The sequence below is a fragment of the Microcebus murinus genome, chromosome 1 (assembly GCF_040939455.1).
Source record: "Microcebus murinus isolate Inina chromosome 1, M.murinus_Inina_mat1.0, whole genome shotgun sequence".
In the NCBI taxonomy this organism is placed as follows: domain Eukaryota; kingdom Metazoa; phylum Chordata; class Mammalia; order Primates; family Cheirogaleidae; genus Microcebus; species Microcebus murinus.
This window is the reverse complement of record NC_134104.1, coordinates 37,483,245-37,504,269: the sequence shown is the minus strand read 5'-3', so window position 1 is coordinate 37,504,269 and position 21,025 is coordinate 37,483,245. Positions and strand designations below refer to the sequence as shown.

General features: G+C 37.9%; 1 protein-coding gene across 4 annotated transcripts in view; it reads left to right on the top strand.

The window, feature by feature from the left end:
• Window positions 1-226: 226 nt before the first annotated feature.
• VGLL3 (vestigial like family member 3) overlaps window positions 227-21,025 on the top strand; it is a 48,804-nt gene continuing 28,005 nt past the window's right edge. For 2 of the 4 annotated variants that reach the window (XM_076000924.1, XM_076000927.1), the window contains exons 1-2: window positions 227-360; window positions 11,813-12,098. In XM_076000924.1, coding sequence (XP_075857039.1) covers window positions 235-360; window positions 11,813-12,098 — 412 coding nt within the window. In that variant the 5' untranslated portion in view covers window positions 227-234. The remainder of the gene's footprint in view (window positions 361-11,812; window positions 12,099-21,025) is intronic. The other 2 variants (XM_076000935.1, XM_076000925.1) reach the window with 2 other exon arrangements.

The following is a 21,025-nucleotide window of genomic DNA, read 5'->3' as shown; positions in this document are numbered from 1 at the left end:
GGGGCACCCGGAGGGGCTGAAGATGAAGGTGCCCGCGCATGGGCCCCCGCTGATTGCCAACCCCTCCCGAGCCCGCGCCCCGCGCGGAGCCCGCGGCCGCCGAGGACCCGCCTTCGCCGCAGTAGCAGCTGGAGCAGCAACAGAGGCGGCAGCTGCGGCGGCGGCGGCGGGGCCGCTCTCGCCAGCGCGTAGAGAGGCGGCGGCAGCTCGGGGGCCGCCGCTGCCCCGGCTGCCATGAGTTGTGCGGCGGTGATGTATCACCCGCAGCCGTATGGAGCGTCCCAGTATCTGCCCAACCCTGTGGCAGCTGCAACCTGCCCCACAGCCTGCTACCATCCGGCGCCCCAACCTGGCCAGCAGGTGAGTCACCGACTGGGCAGCCTGCCGGGGGCGGGGGCGAGGGGCACCGAGAGAGTATCGGTCTGAGGCTCTGGCGACCGGTTGCGCGGAGGATGCTCTGGGACCTGCGGGAGCGCCCGTGAGCAAAAAGCCATGCGAAGAGAGGAGGAGGAGGAGGAGAGGCTTTGGGAAGGGAAGAACAGCGGGGTGCACTGGTGGGCGAGGCATTACCTGGCTGGGGGCTTCATTGAGCTGTTGTCACCCGAGCTCAGAGACAGCTCCTCATAGCCACCCTAGCTCTTAGGACTCAGTTCTCTGAAGCTCACCAAGGGCATCTGTCTTAGGACTATGTGAGTAAACTTCTTTAAACATACGATTTTGTTTCCTTTGGAAAAGTAGAGTGTTTCAGGCTTTTCTTGATTAGGAGAATGAAGTGTGTCACCGAGGTACGGAGGCTACCTGGACAGTGAGTTTATGAAGTGATCTGAGACTTATGGTGAAACAATGGTCTAGTGTAACGTCTGTTAGACGTTGCTTCAACTTCTCCATAGAGTCTTTCTCCCTAAGACTGTGGCTTACAGGACAGAGATGGATTGCAATGTTATTCATTCATTTTCCAATCCCAGCAAGCACAGAGCTTGTTGTAGTAAGTGTTCAGTCTGTTGACAGCACGTCCCCGAGCTTAGAGGTAACTTTGGATCTCTGGGTGCTGGGTCTCAGTGGTGCCAAGAGTAACTGAAAATATCCCTTAAAAAGGGGCCGAGAACTGGGGCAATGATATAGTTACTTTAGAAAGCAGGGTAGACAGAGTTCCGGGGAATTTGGAACCAGGTGCCTTTGGACATTACTCTCTGGACACAACAAAGAGTGTGCCAAGGTTTAGCAAGCGCTACATAAAAAAAAAAAAAATGTATGTATGTGGCAAGGGGCCATACAGTATAGGGACTTCCTCAGATTATGGGAATTAGGGTGAGTTGATCTGGCAAAGCTGAAAAAATGCGACTAGATGTGGTTAGAAAATTATTATCCATAGAATTTGTTGATTTATTTATTTTTCAGTTTTTTGAGAACCATGTTTTGTTGTGGCTGTAAGGATTAGGTCCTTCAATTAATCTGGCCTTTTAATTTCTATATTTCCTCTACTTCTGTCTCTTTGCTAGAATTATACTGCTACTCTTTGGAAAGAAATCATAACTTTCTGTTTAGCATTTAGGGACTGTGAAATTCAGCTGATTCTGGAGGGTACATGCCCCAGATTCATCTGCTAAACAGTACCAGCTTAAGTGGGACCAGTCAGGGCAAAGTGAAATTAGCCTCACTTTCTTGCTATCTTTTTTTTTTTTTTTTTTAAATATTCTGCAACTTTAGCATTTCAAAGCAAAATGGCTTTTCCGGAGGGGAATGGGGAAGCATTTTGCAATTTGTGGTCAAGGGTGACAGATGAAAACATTTTGATTATGCTGTTTGTTTTTCTTTAGCTTTAAATATAAACTATATATATATAAGCAATGGAGAAAACGGTGAAGGTAAAATCAGGCAAGTGACGGAAAGAGACCCTAGTTTTTGCATTTTATAAACACTCAGCCCCAGATGAAGCACTCTTTCCTTGATCTCTGAGACTAGGGGCCTTCAGTTATCAGTTGGAATGTGGACAAGCAACAGACTCAGCATTACTAAATATTTGGAAAGATACTTTCCCTCTTAAAAAATTAGAAACTAGTATAGAAGTTTCAAATAAAATTTTATATTTTAGAGCTGTCAAATTAATTCCATTGAAATATGAATCTACGGTGGGAGTTAGTATTGTAAGACCTGTTTTGAACTAGAAAATAAAATTCAGTATCAAAAAAATTACAAATTACCAATCATAAAAGTTAGTTTTCCGTAAGAAATTGCTCTAAATATTTTATCTAACTTTTGCAACAGCCTTAATATTCAGTCCCCAAATTCCATTCTTTTGCTAAATCCATCAAAACACTGAAGAATGTCCTTTTTCTTTTTTTCTAAACCTGATTTGTCTATGTTGATGAGTTGTACAATGATCAACATCTATAATATTTTGGAATTTTGTAGACACCGTTTAAGTAGATATTAGGCTTACTTGATCATAGAATTTAGTTGAGAGGTATGCTTGGAAATTTTCATGTTGCTTTTACTAAAATGGCTTAAGATTTCTTTTTCTGTCAAGTAACAAAACTATTTGACCATAACCAGCCAGCAAAATAAAAAGAGACTTGACAGTGTAACTACTGTTCTTTTACTGTCAGGAGTTTATTTTGATGACCTACATTTTCTATTGGAAAAAAGAGTAAATCAGGAAATTCTTATCAGGCTGACAGCATTTTTAGACTATGCGGTGCGTGGGTGAAGTGGGACTAATATTGATTTGGCCCTAATGCTGTCATCCGAGAATACATATTTTGGTTGTTTTTGCATTCCATAAAGTTTTATCATTATTATCCACGAAGATTGTTTTCTCCGTACATGGGAAGTGACCCCTAGTAGTAACTTGCCTGGGAGACAAAAATAAGGGCACAGCTACCAGTGCATTTGAAAAAGTAATTTGTTGAGGGGGGGAAGAAAAGAAAAGGAGCAAAAAAAGTAAGAGAGTTATCAAGAAAGTTCAAGAGTAATTTATAAAATGCTAGAAAAGAGAGCATTAAGTTTTGTATTACTTCTATATTCAATTGTAGTAATGTATCTTTATTATAAGATGTAATTGATTTTCCCCTCAAATCTGTTTAGCTCTGAAGACTTTATAAGTTAGTGTATGGTTCATTATGATGGATTTTAAACATGTTTTCCCTCTAATATATGATGATATAACTTTGAAAATTATTTTTGAGATAACAGAACTTCATTCTTCAGACATGTGTACTCTCACTTTTCCCCTAAAAGCACATATGTACATTTGAAATTTTAAGTTTAGGTTTTTATTGAACATATGTATATGTTGTAGGTGGACAACAGGTGAATGTCTTAAAAACATTGTTAACTACAGATACATCAGGCTGCATTGCAATGTGTTCCTTAGGCATACAGTAGGCAAAATGAGTCAATGTAATCTGTAAATATATCTGAAGAGTAAAATTTATGGCCCCTGACATCGATTCCTAGAAATTGCATGGCTATACATAAATTTTATGTGTGTTCTGTAGAGCCATGAATTACTGAAGGATGCTGAGCAACCTGTTCCCTGTGCCCACCATCTCTCTGTAGCTTTAATATAGCAGTCCTTAACATCTCCTCAGGAGAACTCTTGACTCAGTCTCTGGACACATGCTTTGAAAGCTGATGACACTGCAGAACGTGTGTAGAAAGGAATGCACTTGCTTGTATTCTAGCAGTGACGGTAGGTCAGAACCATCAGAAAATTTCGAAATATGTGTCAGGAAAAATTGAAGGTAATAACATAAAATCATAGATTTCCTTCATACTCAGTGAACTTCTCATCTTAAATGAAGACAGTCTGTGTCTAAATCACCCTCCTCCCCATTAGGAAGATACTTAAAGCAAAACTTCACGTTTATAAATGAGACAGAAAACAATCACTAGTTTTCTAAATTGTACCTGGGGGTTTTAACAGTCACACTTTGGCAGAGTATATTTACTCTCTCCTTTTCAAGAATAATATTTGAGTGAATCTGCATGAATGCTTTCATTTAAAAGAATTAGGTGGCCTTGAAAGGCAAAACTCCAGTTATAAATTTTGTAAGGTGTTTTTTCAGACTCTTTCTGGACTTGCTCTGAAATTCTGCTTCTCAGAGACAAATCCTGGAAAAGCATGACTTAAACCCTTCCTTTTACAAATGAAAAAATGGATATTCATAAGACTGAAATGCCTGGCTAAAAATTTCAAAGCTGGCAGGTGAAAAAATTAGGACTCCCAGATCTCCCTCTCCCAGTATAGCATCTTTTCACCATGCCATGCAGTTTCACAAGTTTTTTGTTTGTTTGTTTGCTTATTTTTTTGCCCTGGCATAATAGGTTTATTTTTGTCTTCAGGTCCCCAATCAACTTTTTTGATAAAGAAGATTAATATGCAGTAGATTCTTTGGCCTTGGAGTTTGAGATGCTTTCCAAGTCCTTGGTAGCATATTTTTTTTAAGTTAGGCATTCCAAAGGCTTTTCGCAAGCATTAGTATTATGCTAATGACTTATGCTATCCATGTTGCATCTTTTGTTGATGAGGCAGAATATCCACTTAGCAAATGAACATTTACTCTTCTAAAATAAAATATAGGAAGTGGTATTAACAGTCAGTTTTAAGTGCCTCATATATCATTGCAATGCCTAAACATAAGTTTAGATTCATCGAGAGGAAAGAATACAATTATAACCTAAATAGTTTCAATTCACAGTCAACTTGTTTAAGGCAGAGGATCTACTTTTCTTAAAACTGTTTGTAAGGACTTAAGTGGATTTATAAGAACTCATACAGGACTTCTTTGAGAAAGAACAGCCTCTATAATTCTACAATACACAAATTAACTTGACTGCAGAGACTTAGAAGCTTAAAGTGCCCCACAGCTTCATGCTCCCAATACCTTTCCAGCCAGAAAATTCAAAGCCAAAGAAAAAATTAATCATTAAAATAACTTAACTGTTGTCTCTGGCAGTCAACCAGAATGGAGAATACAATAATGATGGTAAGGGCAGGACTGAGATCCATAAAAATCATACACATAGGATGTGTTCACCAAGAAATCAAATGCCAGGACAAGGTGACACTCTAGAAATGTAAGTGAAGGGTATTTTGGCTAAATGCAAGGAAGTCCTACTTTGCCTAGCACTTAGTAAATATCTTACCTTTTACAAAGTTGGAGATGGCACAGACATAACACATAAGATGGGAAATGAGGGTGTTCAGAGGGGAGAACAGTGTTCTCCTGTGCAGACTACTACAGAAGAGGGGCTAAGCTGACCGTGTTGGGCGGTGTGTGTGTGTGTGTGTGTGTGTGTGTGTGTGTGTGTGTGGTCTTGTATCTGTCTATGCAAAGGGAATTTTCAATGAGAATAAAACTGCTCTATGCTCTATCTGCCCATGATGCCTAGGGCAGATCTTAAAGCAGATTTGTGAGTTAGGTGACTATTATTCTAAAATCTGAGTGCTTAACTTGCATCTCATTCACTTAGGCTCTTTTTCCAGCTTAGTAAAAGAAATCCCCAAACGAATACATCCAGTAATAGATAATGATTTAAGTTATTACCCGCCAAAATAAATTTTCATTCACGAAACAAAGACTTCCTAATAGTTGAATTTTACTCTGTGGCAGACACACTAAGGCAAAAATTTGGGGCAAGGCTCTACTCTGAGGCTCTCAAAACACACCTCTTTAAGGAGCTGGTTTTCTGCTTTGACTACTCATTTAGGAAGACCCTAAGAGTGTGTTGAATCATTGGATCCAAACAGCTGCTGCTAGAACAACTCACGAATGCCATATTTACTGATATTTAAGTGGATACCAGATTTATGACAGTAATTTACAAGTGTGGCCAGAACTGGGGTAACTGAAACATTTTTCACATGTCTCCTTCTTTAGTAGACAACAAAAAGAATGACCTAAACGCAACAGGTGACTTTTCCCCTTAAAACTATATCGTTTTAGTATGCCCAGACACTTGTTCTTGGAGGATAAAGTAGTGGCACTCTAAGGATGTATCCTTTCTTGTTAATATGAAGATAGATAAAGGAAGCACCATAACTAATTACTAGGAATTGGGCTAGATGACCCATGTCTGGAAATGAATTAGTCTTCAGTGGTCTGTAGAGGTTTTTTTGGCTAGAATCCTGCAATATCAGAAGAAGTGGCCAACATAAGAAACAAAATTAAGTGTGAGTTTTTATAGAGCTCCAGCATGTTGCTTATTAGGATACAAACTTGGACGAGAGCTCTGAGATAATCAAGTCAAAATTCCTTATTTTCAGAAGAGGAAGCTAACAGCCAAAAGGTTCTGTGACTTTCTCAGACACATGGAACTAGTTTTGGTCAAATCCTTTTTCTCATTTCAGTTCTCTTTCTATTGTGTACCCTTTCTATCTGGGCTTTTTTAGAAATAAGAAAACTATCAGTAATTTACCTAATGTTACCTTCTTCGTTTTCTTATTTTAAAATTTTAGAATATTGGCTACTTAGGAAAATAACACAATTAGCCATATGGATAAATCATGAGGCTCTCTTTATTTACCATTGCATTTACCATACTCTTCCAACTAACTATGAGAAGTTTGATTTCAAGAGCAGGCTATGACTTTCATCTTTGTGGTTGCAAGTCTTTGCACAATTCCTGACACAAAGTGGGAATGAATTGAAAATTAGGTGAATGAATGAATAATAGATAAATTTCTAAAAGGATGATATCATATCCTAAATCAAGTAAGAGGGTTATACAAACAAACTGGAAATTTATACATTGGAAACTGTTGTTTCATTCAAACTATTTAATAGTTGGTTTGAAAGAGAAGACATAGACTCATGATGTGATCATTGCTTAAAACATTTTGAGAATGCAAATTCGCAATTGCCTCTAAGCCTGTGGCGCATTTTTTTGAACATCATCAAAGCTAAAAATTTTTCATCCTTGGAAGTGGTAGGTTTGATATTTGATAATGGCCACAATCGGCCAATGTAGTTCATTGTGTTAAGTGATATTATTTTTGGTTTGTAGGGAGATCTACTATTAAGAAAATTTTTTTAAAAAAATCTTAATGTGTGACTATATCTCACAATTTGGCTCTGCTCACATTTCCAAAACATGCTTTCCAGAAAAATTATAAGCAGTTGTATTATGTATCTGATTCGCCAAAGAGACAATATATATTTTTAGGAATAGAAGTTCAGTTTAATCTTGAATTACATATATTTTTGAAAGCATAGCATTACTTGATATCCATACCACTGATTTATCTTTATATTTCTAATTTTTTAATGTTATGAATAACTTTAGGCTATCTTAGTGTATGTTGCCATGCTGACTATGGGCTTGTTTATTCAGTTAAGATATCATACAGACACTCATTTTTTATAGTCTGTTTTCTTGGCACATGCTTTGTAGACAGAGAGAAATAGGTTCTAATCCTATCTCTGCCACTTATTAATTAGGTGATGCTGGCCAAGTAAATTAGTTTTTGCATATGTTAATTGGAATACTTATCCTGACAAAATATTTGCATGTTAGAGTACAGTTATATGAAATAAGATATAGAAAAGGTCTGTGACATATCTTCCTTAATTTGACCCAACTTCTCATAAACTGATCCATCCTCCTTCATTAGGCTAAACATCAAAACTTTGTTTCTCTGAGATGTTTTTTTAAAATTCTGTTATCGAAGTAAGTTAAAAATATGTGGTCAAAGAGCAATGTGCTGCTTTTATAGACTCTATGATTTTCAAACATTTACCTTGGGCTAGTGGTTCCTTCTTAGAGGCTCCAATCATGTTTTTGAACATGAAAGAATCATTGTATTTAAAGAAGATAGCCAGTGGAAATTTTTAAAAAGCTGTTTCTAAAGATCCAGTGATTTGAATGATTCATTAAAATAGTTTTGTTTCCTTAGGAAAAAAGTTTCCACATATGCACAGTAATCATTTGGCGTTTTGTAGGCTTAAGCCTTGGGGAGTTAGTGGTATTTGGCTCCTGACATGGAAGTCTTTCTCTTGTCAGACAAATCCTTTCCCCTGCACATTCCTGCTAAAGTTTGTTGCTGTTGTGCGGAATGGCAGGCTTTGAGGTGGTTGAGTATGGTCTGCACCGCCTGAGCAGACTCTGCTCCACACGCTTTCACCTCTTTGTGAGTTAGCTTTAACTTTGTGGCTAATTAACCCGTTCATTGTCTCACCTAACTCCAGAATCATTTTACCTGGGTAAAAGTTGTCTTATGCAGTGGTGATGAGACATAAATGTGCATTAATCAATCAACTTGTAGTCTTTGAAGTCCTTTTCGATGACTTCTTTATTTTTGTCAACATTTCTCCAGGGTCTTGTAAGAAAAACATGAATATTTCTGAGAGATTTGGATATTTTTAGGAAGAGATTGTGCATTTTGAGAAAAAATATGAATGAGATTACATTTTGAGCTTGATTCATAAAATCTAGGTTCCGATGATTTGATATTTAATCTTAATGTTTTGAATTTAATATATTATTCTTAAGAAAGAATGTAACACTAGGAAACTTTCATTCCAAGGAGCAACCACCGAGTGAATACAGTATATGGCAGAAGCACACATGAGTAAAATACTTAGTTTTATAAAAAGCAAAGAACTGATTTACAGTGATCAAAGCACAGACATCAGAAAGTAGTTGAGGCTCAAGAGTCTATGAAGAAGAAAATTAGGATGGTGTGAATGTCAGTATATGAATCAATTATTGTTTAAATTCTATATTTCTATTTTCTGCAGGTTTACACTTAAAAAAGTATGCAAATTCAAATTTGGCACTTTAGGTAATTATCAGGCCTATTGAATACTTTGAATTCTTACTTTTACCAGTGATGTTGATTGTGATGCTCATGGTGTTGTAAATGTAAATATTTAAATTACTTCACTATAATTTGTGAAAATTAACCTAACTTTATTAGAAGAAAAGTGCAAGTGGGAGTGGCAGATGTTCTTATGTCCTGCCTATTAGGAGGCATATCATAAGCTCCCCTTTCTGTTTTATTTGTTTGATAGTCTCCATGTAAATTTATTTAATTAATAAAAGAACTGCCTCAAAGTGCTGGAAGAAAGAAAGAAAAAAATATACATTTTATAATCATTCCAAACAAATTGTATTTAAATAGAGGAGTCAACATAGATATTGCATATATAGATATATTACATCCAAATGAAATATAAAGAATATAGAGAATTAATGCAGATATTGACAAGAATTTTTTAAATATATTATTGATAGATATTTTCATAAAATGGCAGATTTTACCTACTTTTTCATCCATAGCATATTGAAAATTACCTAATATTTAACTTAATTTTTTAATTAACCTAATTATTAGGTTAATTTATTTGTATACAATTATTCAACAATTGGTAGGAGAAAAACACAAAATTGTGTAGTATTTAGAATTGTGTAATCTTAAATTTATTGAAACTCTATAACTTAAATTCAACTCTATTATTTAAAAATTAAGATATTTTATGATTACTATTATTGATCATAATACTACTTTACATTTACATTTGTATCAGGATTTTCCTCCTTTAAATATCTTGCATATATAACTTTAATTTTATTTCATCTAAGAATTAATAGCTTAATTAGAGATAAAACATTGTTTTCATTTGAATAACTAACACAGCAGGGCTCTTTTATTTAAAGAATAAATGTTAAAATTAAACAAATGAAACAATTATATGCAAAACCCAACTCTTACAAACTGCTGCTGAACTAGACATTAATTGGAAAAACAATCAGTTTCCTAGATAATAATGAACACTTATGGACAGTGATGCTACTCTATAGATCAGTTTTAATTTCTTTTCCATATAAACACAGTGCTTCTTTCTAATGTGCCAGAATATTTGCCAGAAAATGGATGCATATGATTAAAACAGTATATTCTTTGGGTAAATATGCATATACACAGAGAAACAGCACTGTGACTTGACGAACAAATCATAATATTTGTTTAATTTTATAATAGAATTCAAAACTAGGATTAACCTTAGGGGCTATGTAGCTCAATCCCCCCATTTTATATATAATCTATGATACAATGGTGTTTTTACTATTAAAGTTAAATATAAACATGTTCAAATCTGTGCAAAAGTAAATTATAAAAAATAAAACCACCTAGTCATTACAATCATCTATTCACATCAGGAAGTCATAGTCACTCACAGGGAATTATATCTATTCATCAGCAAGTGGCAACCACATTGACCAAAATTTTAAGTGAAAAGCAACACATGTATTAATAAATAACATTCCTAAAGTGATAATAATATTCCTGAACATTTCAGGAACCACTTTGTACAAGAACAACATATTCATTGCTAAAGAAAGGGTTCAATTTATTGAATAGTACATTTTTAATTTGAGGCTATAGATTTTGAACCTAGTAATTACATTAGAAACATAGAGTCTGGGCTATGTATTTTGCCAACATTTGCAAAACTACTGAGTATTCTGGAATGATTTCTTTATTTCTACTCACATTCATTTTCCAGCATGCATTTTTTTTTCAGAAATAAGAAAAATGGTATGACTAAGGATCAGGTTTTACAGATATACAGATGATACAGAAAGTTCATTTGGTCACTAGAATAATGTGTTTCATTATCTTTAGCATCATCTTCTTATATGTAATTCACATTGAGGTTGTTGATAATAAAAGTAATATGTGTTTAGTGACAAATATTTGGAAATATTCAAAGCTAGGAATAAGAAAATAACAATTAACTTCAAAATTACTACTCAGAAAACAGTATGACATTTTGAAGATTTCTTTTCCACCCTACATACCTTTCCCTGCCTTCCCCCAATACATACATACACATGCATATCTATACCTGCATGTTTTTATTATGCATCCTGGCTCACATTCTGCTGTGCTCTGTGACATTTGGCAAGTTGCTTAACTTTTCTGTGCCTTAGTTTTTTTGTCTTTAACACACTGATAGTAATAATAACCATTCTATTAAATTGTAAAAATTAAGCGAGATAATAAATGTAAAGTTGTAGAAGAGTTCCTGACATTATATATATTAATTATTATTACAGTTATGATCATATGTTTTAAAAATGTAAATAAATTATCAAGTTTTATCATTTTTTGTTTGAAAGGTTAGATATTGTAAGAATTTTGTATTATTTTCAGTAAGCCATAATAAAAGTTTTTTTCCCTCTATGATAATGGTGGTAAATGGAACATCTGAAAAATATGTTCCATGCAAAATGGATCTTCACACAGACTTATTTTGTCATTTTAGTTTGATTTTTGAGAAATGAGTTCAGCACATCTGCCAAATCCTTTTATAAGATGCTACGTTCCTGTTTTTATTTTAGTTTATTTATGAAAACCTCTTGTCTTCTCCACCCACCACCAGTTAAGTCACCTACCCTGTTCCTCTTTGTTCTAAACTATAATGTTGCTGTACATTAAATCTTTAAAAATAAATCAAAAAATAAGAAGAGAAACTAGAAGGAATCAATCTGTCACTATTTTTTAAAGTCATTCTCCTTTTGGTATAGCTTGATTTAAAAATAATCTTGCTTTGAAATATACCATTTCATAATGAAGTTTTCTGTTTGGTTGCCAAATTTGGAATCACAGACTTTTTTATGTGTGTGTGTGGGAAGGAGGCAACTGGTTTTGGGAGGAAAAAGATGGGAGTAAAACAGATGAAGACGACTCAGTTTGCAAACATATGTTAATATTTAGATTCTTTTTTCTTAAAGTGAAAACTTAACTAGTTAATGCTTTCTTACAAACTGTCTTTGATACTGTGTTTTGTTTATTTCATCCCAGAAGAAGTTAGCCGTATACAGCAAGATGCAGGACTCTCTGGAAGTCACCCTTCCCAGCAAACAAGAGGAGGAGGAGGAGGAGGAGGATGAGGAGGAGGAGGAGGAGAAAGACCAGCCTGCCGAGATGGAGTACCTTAACTCTCGCTGTGTCCTTTTCACTTATTTCCAGGGAGACATTGGGTCAGTAGTGGATGAACACTTCTCAAGAGCTTTGGGCCAAGTCAGCACCCTCCATCCAGAATCTACCATTTCAAAAAGCAAGATGGGGCTAACCCCCCTCTGGCGAGGTAAGAATTCAAAAGCAGATGCTCTCCAGGGCACTGTCTCTGTTTCGCAACTGCCTGTACCAGGTTCCAGCTGGAGACTTGCCCCTGGAGGACGGATATCCACTTGCCTTTTAATTTTTAAGGACAGCAAGGAATTTCTTTCAGACAAACAGCTGGATCAGTTTTGTCACATGTGGAATGCAGGGTTGGAAAGGATGCAGTCACACCCCTTAAATTCCTCTTGGAAAGTAGTGATACAACCGGCTTGAGTTTATAGTGGCCAGATTGAGCTGTGAAGCACCATTCCTAAAGCCCTGCTGGCCCAATTTGGATCTCTAAATAATAGGCATGCCTAAATCAGCTTTTAAAAAATTAGCTCTTGCTCATTCCAATAAGTGCTACGTGGTGACATAGCAGAGATCCTAGTCTGACCTAGGAATATAGACTTTGGAAGCCTTCTGTGTTCTCTTGATAGTCTTTATCATGACTTGTTGCAGTATTAACTCTTTGTGGTGTACAATCTAGGCATTGTTAGCTGCATCTACATCATTTAAACTAGTGTTTTTACCTCGGTAAAGAAAAAGCAGTACATTGGCCGTCTCTTCTTTATTTCCTTTTATATGGAGGTCACAGATATGTTTGAATCTGATTTCTAGCTGCAGAAAATCACTGAGTGATGTATTAATCATGGCAATTACAAGGTTAGAGGAAAAAATACATCATTCCAATGATAGGTTCAGAGAAATATGTTGCAATTATTTCCTCCAAACTCACCTGGTTCTAAGAATTATCTAGTAAAATGGTTCTCAAAGTGTGGTTTTGCTGACCAGGAACATCAGTATCACATGGGAGCTTGGTAAAAGTGCTAATCTGGGAGCCCCACTTCAGACCTACTATATCAGAAACTTGAGTGTGGGGTAATCTGTGTCTTAATTAGCCCTCGTAGTGACTCAGATGCAGGCTTAAGTTTGTTAATCATTGATCTAGTGCTATTAAAGACAGTTTGCAGGCCCCTCTTACCTCAAATATATATATATATATATATATATATTTTTTTTTTTTTCGGAATATTATGGGGGTACAAATTTTAAGGTTTCAATAAATGCCCATTTCCCCCCCTCCCCCCAAAAGTCTGAGTCTCCATCATGACCATCCCCCAGATGGTGCACATCTCATTCATTATGTATGTATATACCCGCCCCCCCTCCCCCCTCCCACCTGCCCAATACCCTATTACTGTAGTACCTATGTGTCCACTTAGGTGCCACTCAGTTAATACCAGTTTGCTGGAGAATATATCTGGTGCTTATTTTTCCATTTTTGGGATACTTCACTTAGTAGTATGGGTTCCAGCTCTAACCAGGAAAATATAAGATGTGCTATATCACCATTGTTTCTTAGAGCTGAATAAAACTCCATGGTATACATATACCACATTTTATTAATCCATTCTTGGATTGATGGGCACTTGGGCTATTTCCATAGCCTTGCAATTATGAATTGTGCTGCTATAAACATTCGAGTGCAGGTGTCTTTTTTGTAGAGCGTCACTGGATCATTTGGGTAGATGCCGAGCAATGGGATTGCTGGATCAAATGGTAGATTCACTTGTATCGCTTTAAGGTATCTCCATATTGCTTTCCACAAAGGTTGAACTAGTTTGCAGTCCCACCAGCAGTGTAGGAGAGTTCCTCTCTCTCCGCAACCAACCACGCCAGCATTTATTGTTTGGAGATTTTTTGATAAAGGCCATTCTCACTGGGGTTAAGTGATATCTCATTGTGGTTTTGATTTGCATTTCCCTGATGATTAGAGATGTTGAGCATTTCTTCATATGTTTGTTGGCCATTCTTCTGTCTTCTTTAGAAAAGTTTCTGTTCAAGTCCTTTGCCCACTTTTAATGGGGTTATTTGATTTTTTCTTCCTGATTTTCGTGAGTTCTAAGAATATTCTAGTTATCAGTCCCTTATCAGATGCATAGGATGCAAAAATTTTCTCCCATTCTGTAGGTTGTCTGTTTACTTTCATGACTATTTCTTTGGCTGTGCAGAAGCTTTGTAGTTTGATCATGTCCCATTTATTTATTTTTGTTGCTGCTGTGATTGCCTTTGGGGACTTCTTCATAACCTCTTTGCCCAGGCCGATGTTTAGGAGAGTGTTTCCAACATTTTCTTCTAGAGTTCTAATAGTTTCATACCTTAGGTTTAAGTCTGTTATCCAGCGTGAGTTGGTTTTTGTGAGAGGTGAAAGGTGTGGGTCCTGTTTTAGCCTTCTACAGGTGGCTATCCAGTTTTCCCAGCACCATTTATTGAAAAGGGATTCTTTTCCCCAGCGTATGTTTTTGTCTGCTTTGTCAAAGATTAGATGGCTATATGAGGATGGTTTTATATCAGGATTCTCACATCTGTTCCACTGGTCCATATTCCTATTTTTGTGCCAATACCAGATTGATTTAATTACTACAGCTTTGTAGTATAGTTTGATATCTGGCATATTAATGCCTCCCATTTTGTTTTTGTTGCCTAGAATTGCTCTTGATATTCGGGGTCTTCTTTGGTTCCATACGAAGCATAAAATTATTTTTTCTATATCTGTGGAAGAATGCTGCTGGGATTTTAATAGGTATTGCATTGAATCTGTAGATCAGTTTGGGTAGTATAGACATTTTGATGATAGTGAGTCAGCTGATCCATGAGCATGGTATGGATTTCCATCTGTTTACATCCTCTGCTATTTCCTTCCTCAGAGTTTCATAGTTCTCCCTGTAGAGGTCTTTTACGTCCTTGGTTAAGTATATTCCTAGGTACTTTAATTTCTTTGTTGCTATTGTGAAGGGAATTGAGTCTTTGATTTGGTTCTCAATTAGATTGTTGTTGGCGTATATGAATGCCTCTGATTTCTGTGTATTGATTTTGTATCCTGAGACTTTACTAAATTCATTGATCAGTTCCAGGAGTTTCTTGGTTGAATCTGTGGGGTTTTCTAGATACAATATCATATCATCAGCAAACAGTGAAAGTTTGATCTCTTCTGCCCCTATTTGGATACCTTTGATTCTATTTTCCTGTCTGATTGCTGTAGCCAAGACTTCCAGCACTATGTTGAACAGAAGTGGAGATAGTGGGCAGCCTTGTCTGGTTCCAGTTCTAAGTGGGAATGATTTCAATTTTTCCCCATTCAGTATGATGTTGGCTATGGGTCTGTCATATATGGCTTGTATCATTTTTAGGTATGTCCCTTCTATGCCTATTTTCTTAAGTGTTCGTATCATGAAAGGGTGTTGAAATTTGTCAAAAGCTTTTTCTGCATCTATTGAAAGAATCATGTGGTCTTTGTTTTGCTTCTGTTTATGTAGTGAATTGCATTTATAGATTTACGTATGTTGAACCATCCCTGCATCCCTAGGATGAAGCCCACTTGGTCGTGGTGGATTATTTTTTTGATAAGTGTCTCGATTCAGTTAGCTAAGATTTTGTTGAAAATTTTTGCATCTATATTCATTAGGGATATTGGTCTGTAGTTTTCTTTTTTTGTTGCATCCTTTCCTGGTTTTGGTATCAGAGTAATATTCGCTTCATAAAAGGTGTTGGGAGGTTTCCGTTCTTCTCAATGTTGTGGAATAGTTTCTGCAAGATAGGTACTAGTTCTTCTTTGTAAGTGTGGTACAATTCTGGTGTGAAACCATCTGGACTGGGACTTTTCTTTTTAGGGAGACTTTTAATTGCTGTTTCTATTTCAGCTGTTGAGATTGGTCTGTTCAGGGAATCTATTTATTCCTGGTTGAGCCTAGGGAGGCTGTGTGTTTCTAGATATTTGTCCATTTCCTCCACATTTTCCAGTTTGTGTGCATAAAGATTTTTGTAGTATTCGTAAATTGTATCTTGTATCTCTTGGGATCAGTTGTGATATCTCCTTTTTTATTCCTGATGGAGCTTATTAGAGATTTCTCTTTTCTGCTTTTCATTAGCTTAGCCAATGGTGTGTCAATTTTGTTTATTTTTTCAAAGAACCAACTTTTTGTTTTATGAATCTCCTGAATAACTTCCCTGTTTTCAATTTCGTTTAGTTCTGATTTGATCTTGTTGATTTCACTTCTTCTGCTGGGTTTGGGGTTGGTCTGTTCTTCTTTTTCTAGCTCTTTGAGTCGTTTCATTAGATTGTCTATTTGTGATCTTATTGTCTTTTGGTTATAGGCATTTATGGAGATAAACTTTCCTCTCAGAATTGCTTTAGCTGTGTCCCAGAGGAGTTGATAACTTGTCTCTCCATTGTCGTTTTCTTCATAGAATTTTTTTATTTCCATCTGGATTTCTTCATTTATGAAGTAATCATTTAGTAGGAAGTTGTTTAATTTCCACGTTTTTGTGTATAAATGTGAGTTTCTGTTAGGGTTGATTTCTACTTTTATTCCACTGTGATCTGAGAAGGTATATGGTATGATTTCTATTTTTTTAAATTTCTTAAGATTTTCTTTGTGTCCTAGGATATGGTCAATCTTAGAGAATGTCCCATGAGCTGATGAGAAGAACATATATTCAGTGGATTTTGGGTAGAATGTTCTGTAAATGTCAGTCAGACCCAATTCTTCTAGAGTTTTGTTTAAGTCCATTATTTCTTTATTAATTTTCTGTTTGGAGGATCTGTCTCGTGCCGTCAGTGGGGTGTTGAAATCTCCGGCGATTATGGAGTTGCTATTAATCCATTTGCTTAGCTCCAGTAAGGTTTGCTTTATGAATCTGGGTGCACCTAATTTGGGTGCATATATATTTAAAATTGTTATCTCTTCTTGTTGGACTGTGCCCTTCACCATTATATAATGACCCTCTTTGTCTGTTACTACTTTTGTTGGTTTAAAAACTAAATCGTCTGAAATTAGAACTGCCACGCCAGCCTTCTTTTGGTTTCTATTTGCTTGGAATATTGATCTCCACCCTTTTATTTTTAGTCTATATGCATCCTTGCAGGTTAGATATGTTTCCTGAAGACAGCATATACTTGGCCTGTATTTTCTTATCCATTCAGCCAGCCTATGTCTCTTGAGTGGAGAGTTTAAGCCATTCACATTTATTGAGAGAACTGATAGGTAAGGTAGATTACTGATCATTCTGTTGGGTTGAATGTTGTTGCTATGATTTCTGTCTTGAGCCATTGTAATATCTGGCCTTTAATATATTTGGGTTTTGGTTGTTTTTATATTCGTGGGTTATTATTATGATGTTCCGTGCGTAACACTGTTTTAAGTACTTCTTGTAGGGCTGGTCTTGTCTTGGTGAATTCTCTGAGCCTTTGCTTGTCTGAGAATGTTTTTATTTCTCCTTCATATACGAAGCTTAGTTTTGCCGGAAATAATGTTCTAGGCTGGGCATTGTTTTGTTTCAGTAGAGTGAGAATGGGGCCCCAGTCTCTCCTTGCTTGTAAAGTCTCATTAGAGAATTCTGATGTTATTTGAATTGGCTTTCCCTTGTATGTTACTTTCTTCTTTTGTCTTACAGCTCTTAGAAGGGCCTCTTTAGTTGACACTTTGGTTAGTCTGATGACTGCATGTCGTGATGTCTTCCTGTTTGCATTGAATCTCCCAGGGGTCCTCTGAGCTTCTTGAACTTGTATATCAAGATTTTGAGCAAGGCCTGGGAAATTTTCGTCTATTATATCTTCAAACAGCTTGTCCAACCCTTGAGTGTTGTCTTCTTCCCCTTCTGGTAAGCCTATGACCCTCACATTAGCTTTCTTCACATAATCCCACAGCTCTTGTAGGCTTTGCTCTTTTCTCTTGTTTCTCTGCTCTATTTCTGTGACTGATTTATTTAATTGGAGGGTGTTATCTTCAAGCTCTGAGATTCTTTCTTCTGTTTGATTTACCCTGTTCTTGATACTTTCCACTGTATTTTGTAGTTCCTTGAATTGATTCTTCATTTCCAGGAATTCGGTTACACTTTTCTTCATTGTGTCTATTTCTTTTTCCATATCCTGGAGGCTTTTTTTGGTTTCTTTATGTTGGTTATTGAGTTGTTGTTTCAGCTTGGTGAGTATTCTTATGATCCACATGCAAAATTCCTCTTCTGTCATATTGGTTGCCTGATTTTGGTCGGTGTCCGATTCTAGGGGGCTGGTACTCCTCTTTGAGGGTTTGTTTTCCGTTTGGTTCTTCATATTTCCTGAGTTCTTCCGCTGATTTCTTCCCATGTCGATCAGTTGTTGTTTCTTTCCTTAAGTTATTGTTTGGGTATTCACACACCTTGTTTAGTTTCTGAGGTGTTAGGTGGTGTCTGTGGGTGAGATTGGACCACTCCCTGTATATTGAGTCAGTGGGTGCCGTGGAAAGGCTGTGCAAGATGCCATCCCTGTCAGTAGGTGGCGTTTGCTTGGAGGAACAGGCTATGCTGTTGATTTTGTGTCCTGTTATCAGCTCTTGTTCTGGGCGGAGCTGGGTTGGGTAAGCCTGCCCTCAGGCCGTTAGCAGTGGTCAAAGTTCTGTTCTCTGCTTCCAGGGAAAGCTGTCAGGGTGGGGCTGGAATGGTCCCGCTCAGCCAGAAAGTCTGTGTGTGGGGGTGGGGCTGTCTGAGACCCGCAGTCTGGAGCGGGCCCTGCTTCTTTCCACCCTCCCCAAGTCCGCAGCTACTCCTGGGCCTCTGCCAGCAGGCCAGACCACAAGCCACCAGGCCTCCCGGGACTGTGATGTCGGCGGGGAGGTTCCCTGCACAGGAACGCCACCTGGGTTGCGCACACGGCCTCCTCCTGGGAGGAGGGTTGCCCTCTAGGACGCCGATCCGCCCCTGGAGGCACACACACCTCAGTAGGCTGTTCATGTATAACCCTTCTCTGCCCCGGGCAATGCTAGCCCTCGGTGCAGGGGATCTGGTCTGCAGGTCTGACCTCTGCGTCCCAGAGTTCAAACTGTATCCCCACCAGGGAGAGGATTTCCGGTCCCAATTCACCCACAGGGAGCCCAAGCTGGGTCTATGTCTCTCAGCCTCTGAGTCGGCACCGTTCTCCTGGGAACACAGTGCCAGCAGCACCTGGGAGGGCGGGCGGTAGGGAGCTCACAGTCTGAGTTCCCCTGAGTCAGGTGTAGGGTCCCAAACGGGAAGGTCCCATTCCCTGGACGTGCCTCCGGCTGGTGGCTGTATTGTCTCTCTGGGCAGCCGCGGGTGGGGTCGGCGGAGGGGAGGAGGAGGCAATATGGCGCCTGCCACGCGGCTCGGGTCTATGCACACGGAGTTGCCCGGAGGAAGTTGGGAACCTGGTGCCACGTCTGCTGCAGGCTTACCGCTGGCTGCTGGCGGCGGTCTCTGGGCTGGTGTCCGCAGGTCTCTCCACCCGCTGGGGAGCCCACCAGCAATCCCAAATGCAGGGGAGGGGAAACAGCAAATCCACCTACCCTTGCCGCTGGTCTCTGGGCTGCTCCAGTGGTCTCAGCCTCCAGTTCTCCTCCGCAGCCTCCTCCCGTGGAGTCTCCCGGGGTCTCAGGTACCCCTCCTTCCGGCCCTTGTCCACTGTATGCTCATCTTCTTGCTTCTTTCCTCTAATTTCTGCTAGAATCTGTCTTTTCTGCAGAGACACTTTGTCTGGCGGTGTTATTCGTCCGCCATCTTGCTCCACCTCCCCTCTTCAAATATATTGAACCGAAATCTCCAGATGAAGGAACAAGGAATCACACTTTAACAAGTGCCCTGGGTGATTCCTATGGTGAGGAAAAGCTGGCCACTTGTGGTAGGGGCATACGAACCGTGGCTAGTCGTTTACTCTAAGGAGCGGAGGAATGATTCTGCTCCATTGTAGGAGTTCCTCCTGGCCATATTGGATTGCTGGGTATGATCTGTAGATACAGTGCTTTTCTTCCTTTCCCTTCTTCTCTCCTTCCCTTCTTTCATTCCTTCCTTTTCTTTTTAGTAAATATGAACAATACTAAACAGTGACCATAAAAGCAAAGGTGGAATACAAATCGAATGTCCGAGGCCTTGGCATAAGTGAATTAGCAAAAATACTATTTATTTGATTAGTAAATATTATGGACTTCCTACAGGAACTGAGACTTGGAAGCCTAAGATGTTTATGTAATCAACTAGTGTCCCATTTGCTAGCACATGGTGAATAAATTTAAGAATTTATGGAGAAGAAAAAAGAAAATTAGAAACAAGAAAAAAGAAAAAAGCCAATTAGATGGCTTTAAAAATTAATTTGATATGTCAATAATAAATTTTATCAGGATAATCAGTCTCAGAAAAGTAATAAATACGTTAACTTCTTTTCACATATTGATATATACAACCTAGTTGTCATTTAACCTGGAAAATAAGAACTAGGGCCCCAAATTATATCTTGATATGAGAGTGCTTATCTATAGTATCATAGTATCATAGTTAGAATAATTTTAAGCGGGATATTATGTATGTGCAAAAACCCTACAACAATTCAGCATTTTCCCTCTAAATTATATGACATTTTAGAGAAGACCATTAAACAGATGTCACATTTTAGTATAGAAAGGATGAATAATGGTGATGTTTTAGTAATTATTGTTAGAATTTTCATGACATTATCTTAAATTTGGTTTTTAAATCTGTCTCCTGTTTCATTTGTTCATTTATACAGGAAGTATTTAATAAGCTCCTACTATGTGCTAGGCAATGTTCTACGTACTGGGATTGTATCAGTGAATGTGACAGCCCAAGGTTCTATACTCATGAAGCTGAAGTTTTACTGATAGAGACAGGAATAAACAAACAAACAAAAAATGACATGCAAGGTGTTTTTTACTTAAGTTAATAACAAAAGCCCTTTCTAAGACAGTTACCTTTGACCAGAGATCTGAGGGAAATAAGAACCCTCATCATGTGGCTATCTAAGGAAAAGTATTAATAATTCTTCACAGAGGGAACGGCCAGTGCAAAGGCCCTAAGGATGGATTGAGCTTAGAATGTTCAATGTGAAACCAAAATGCTGTGTGA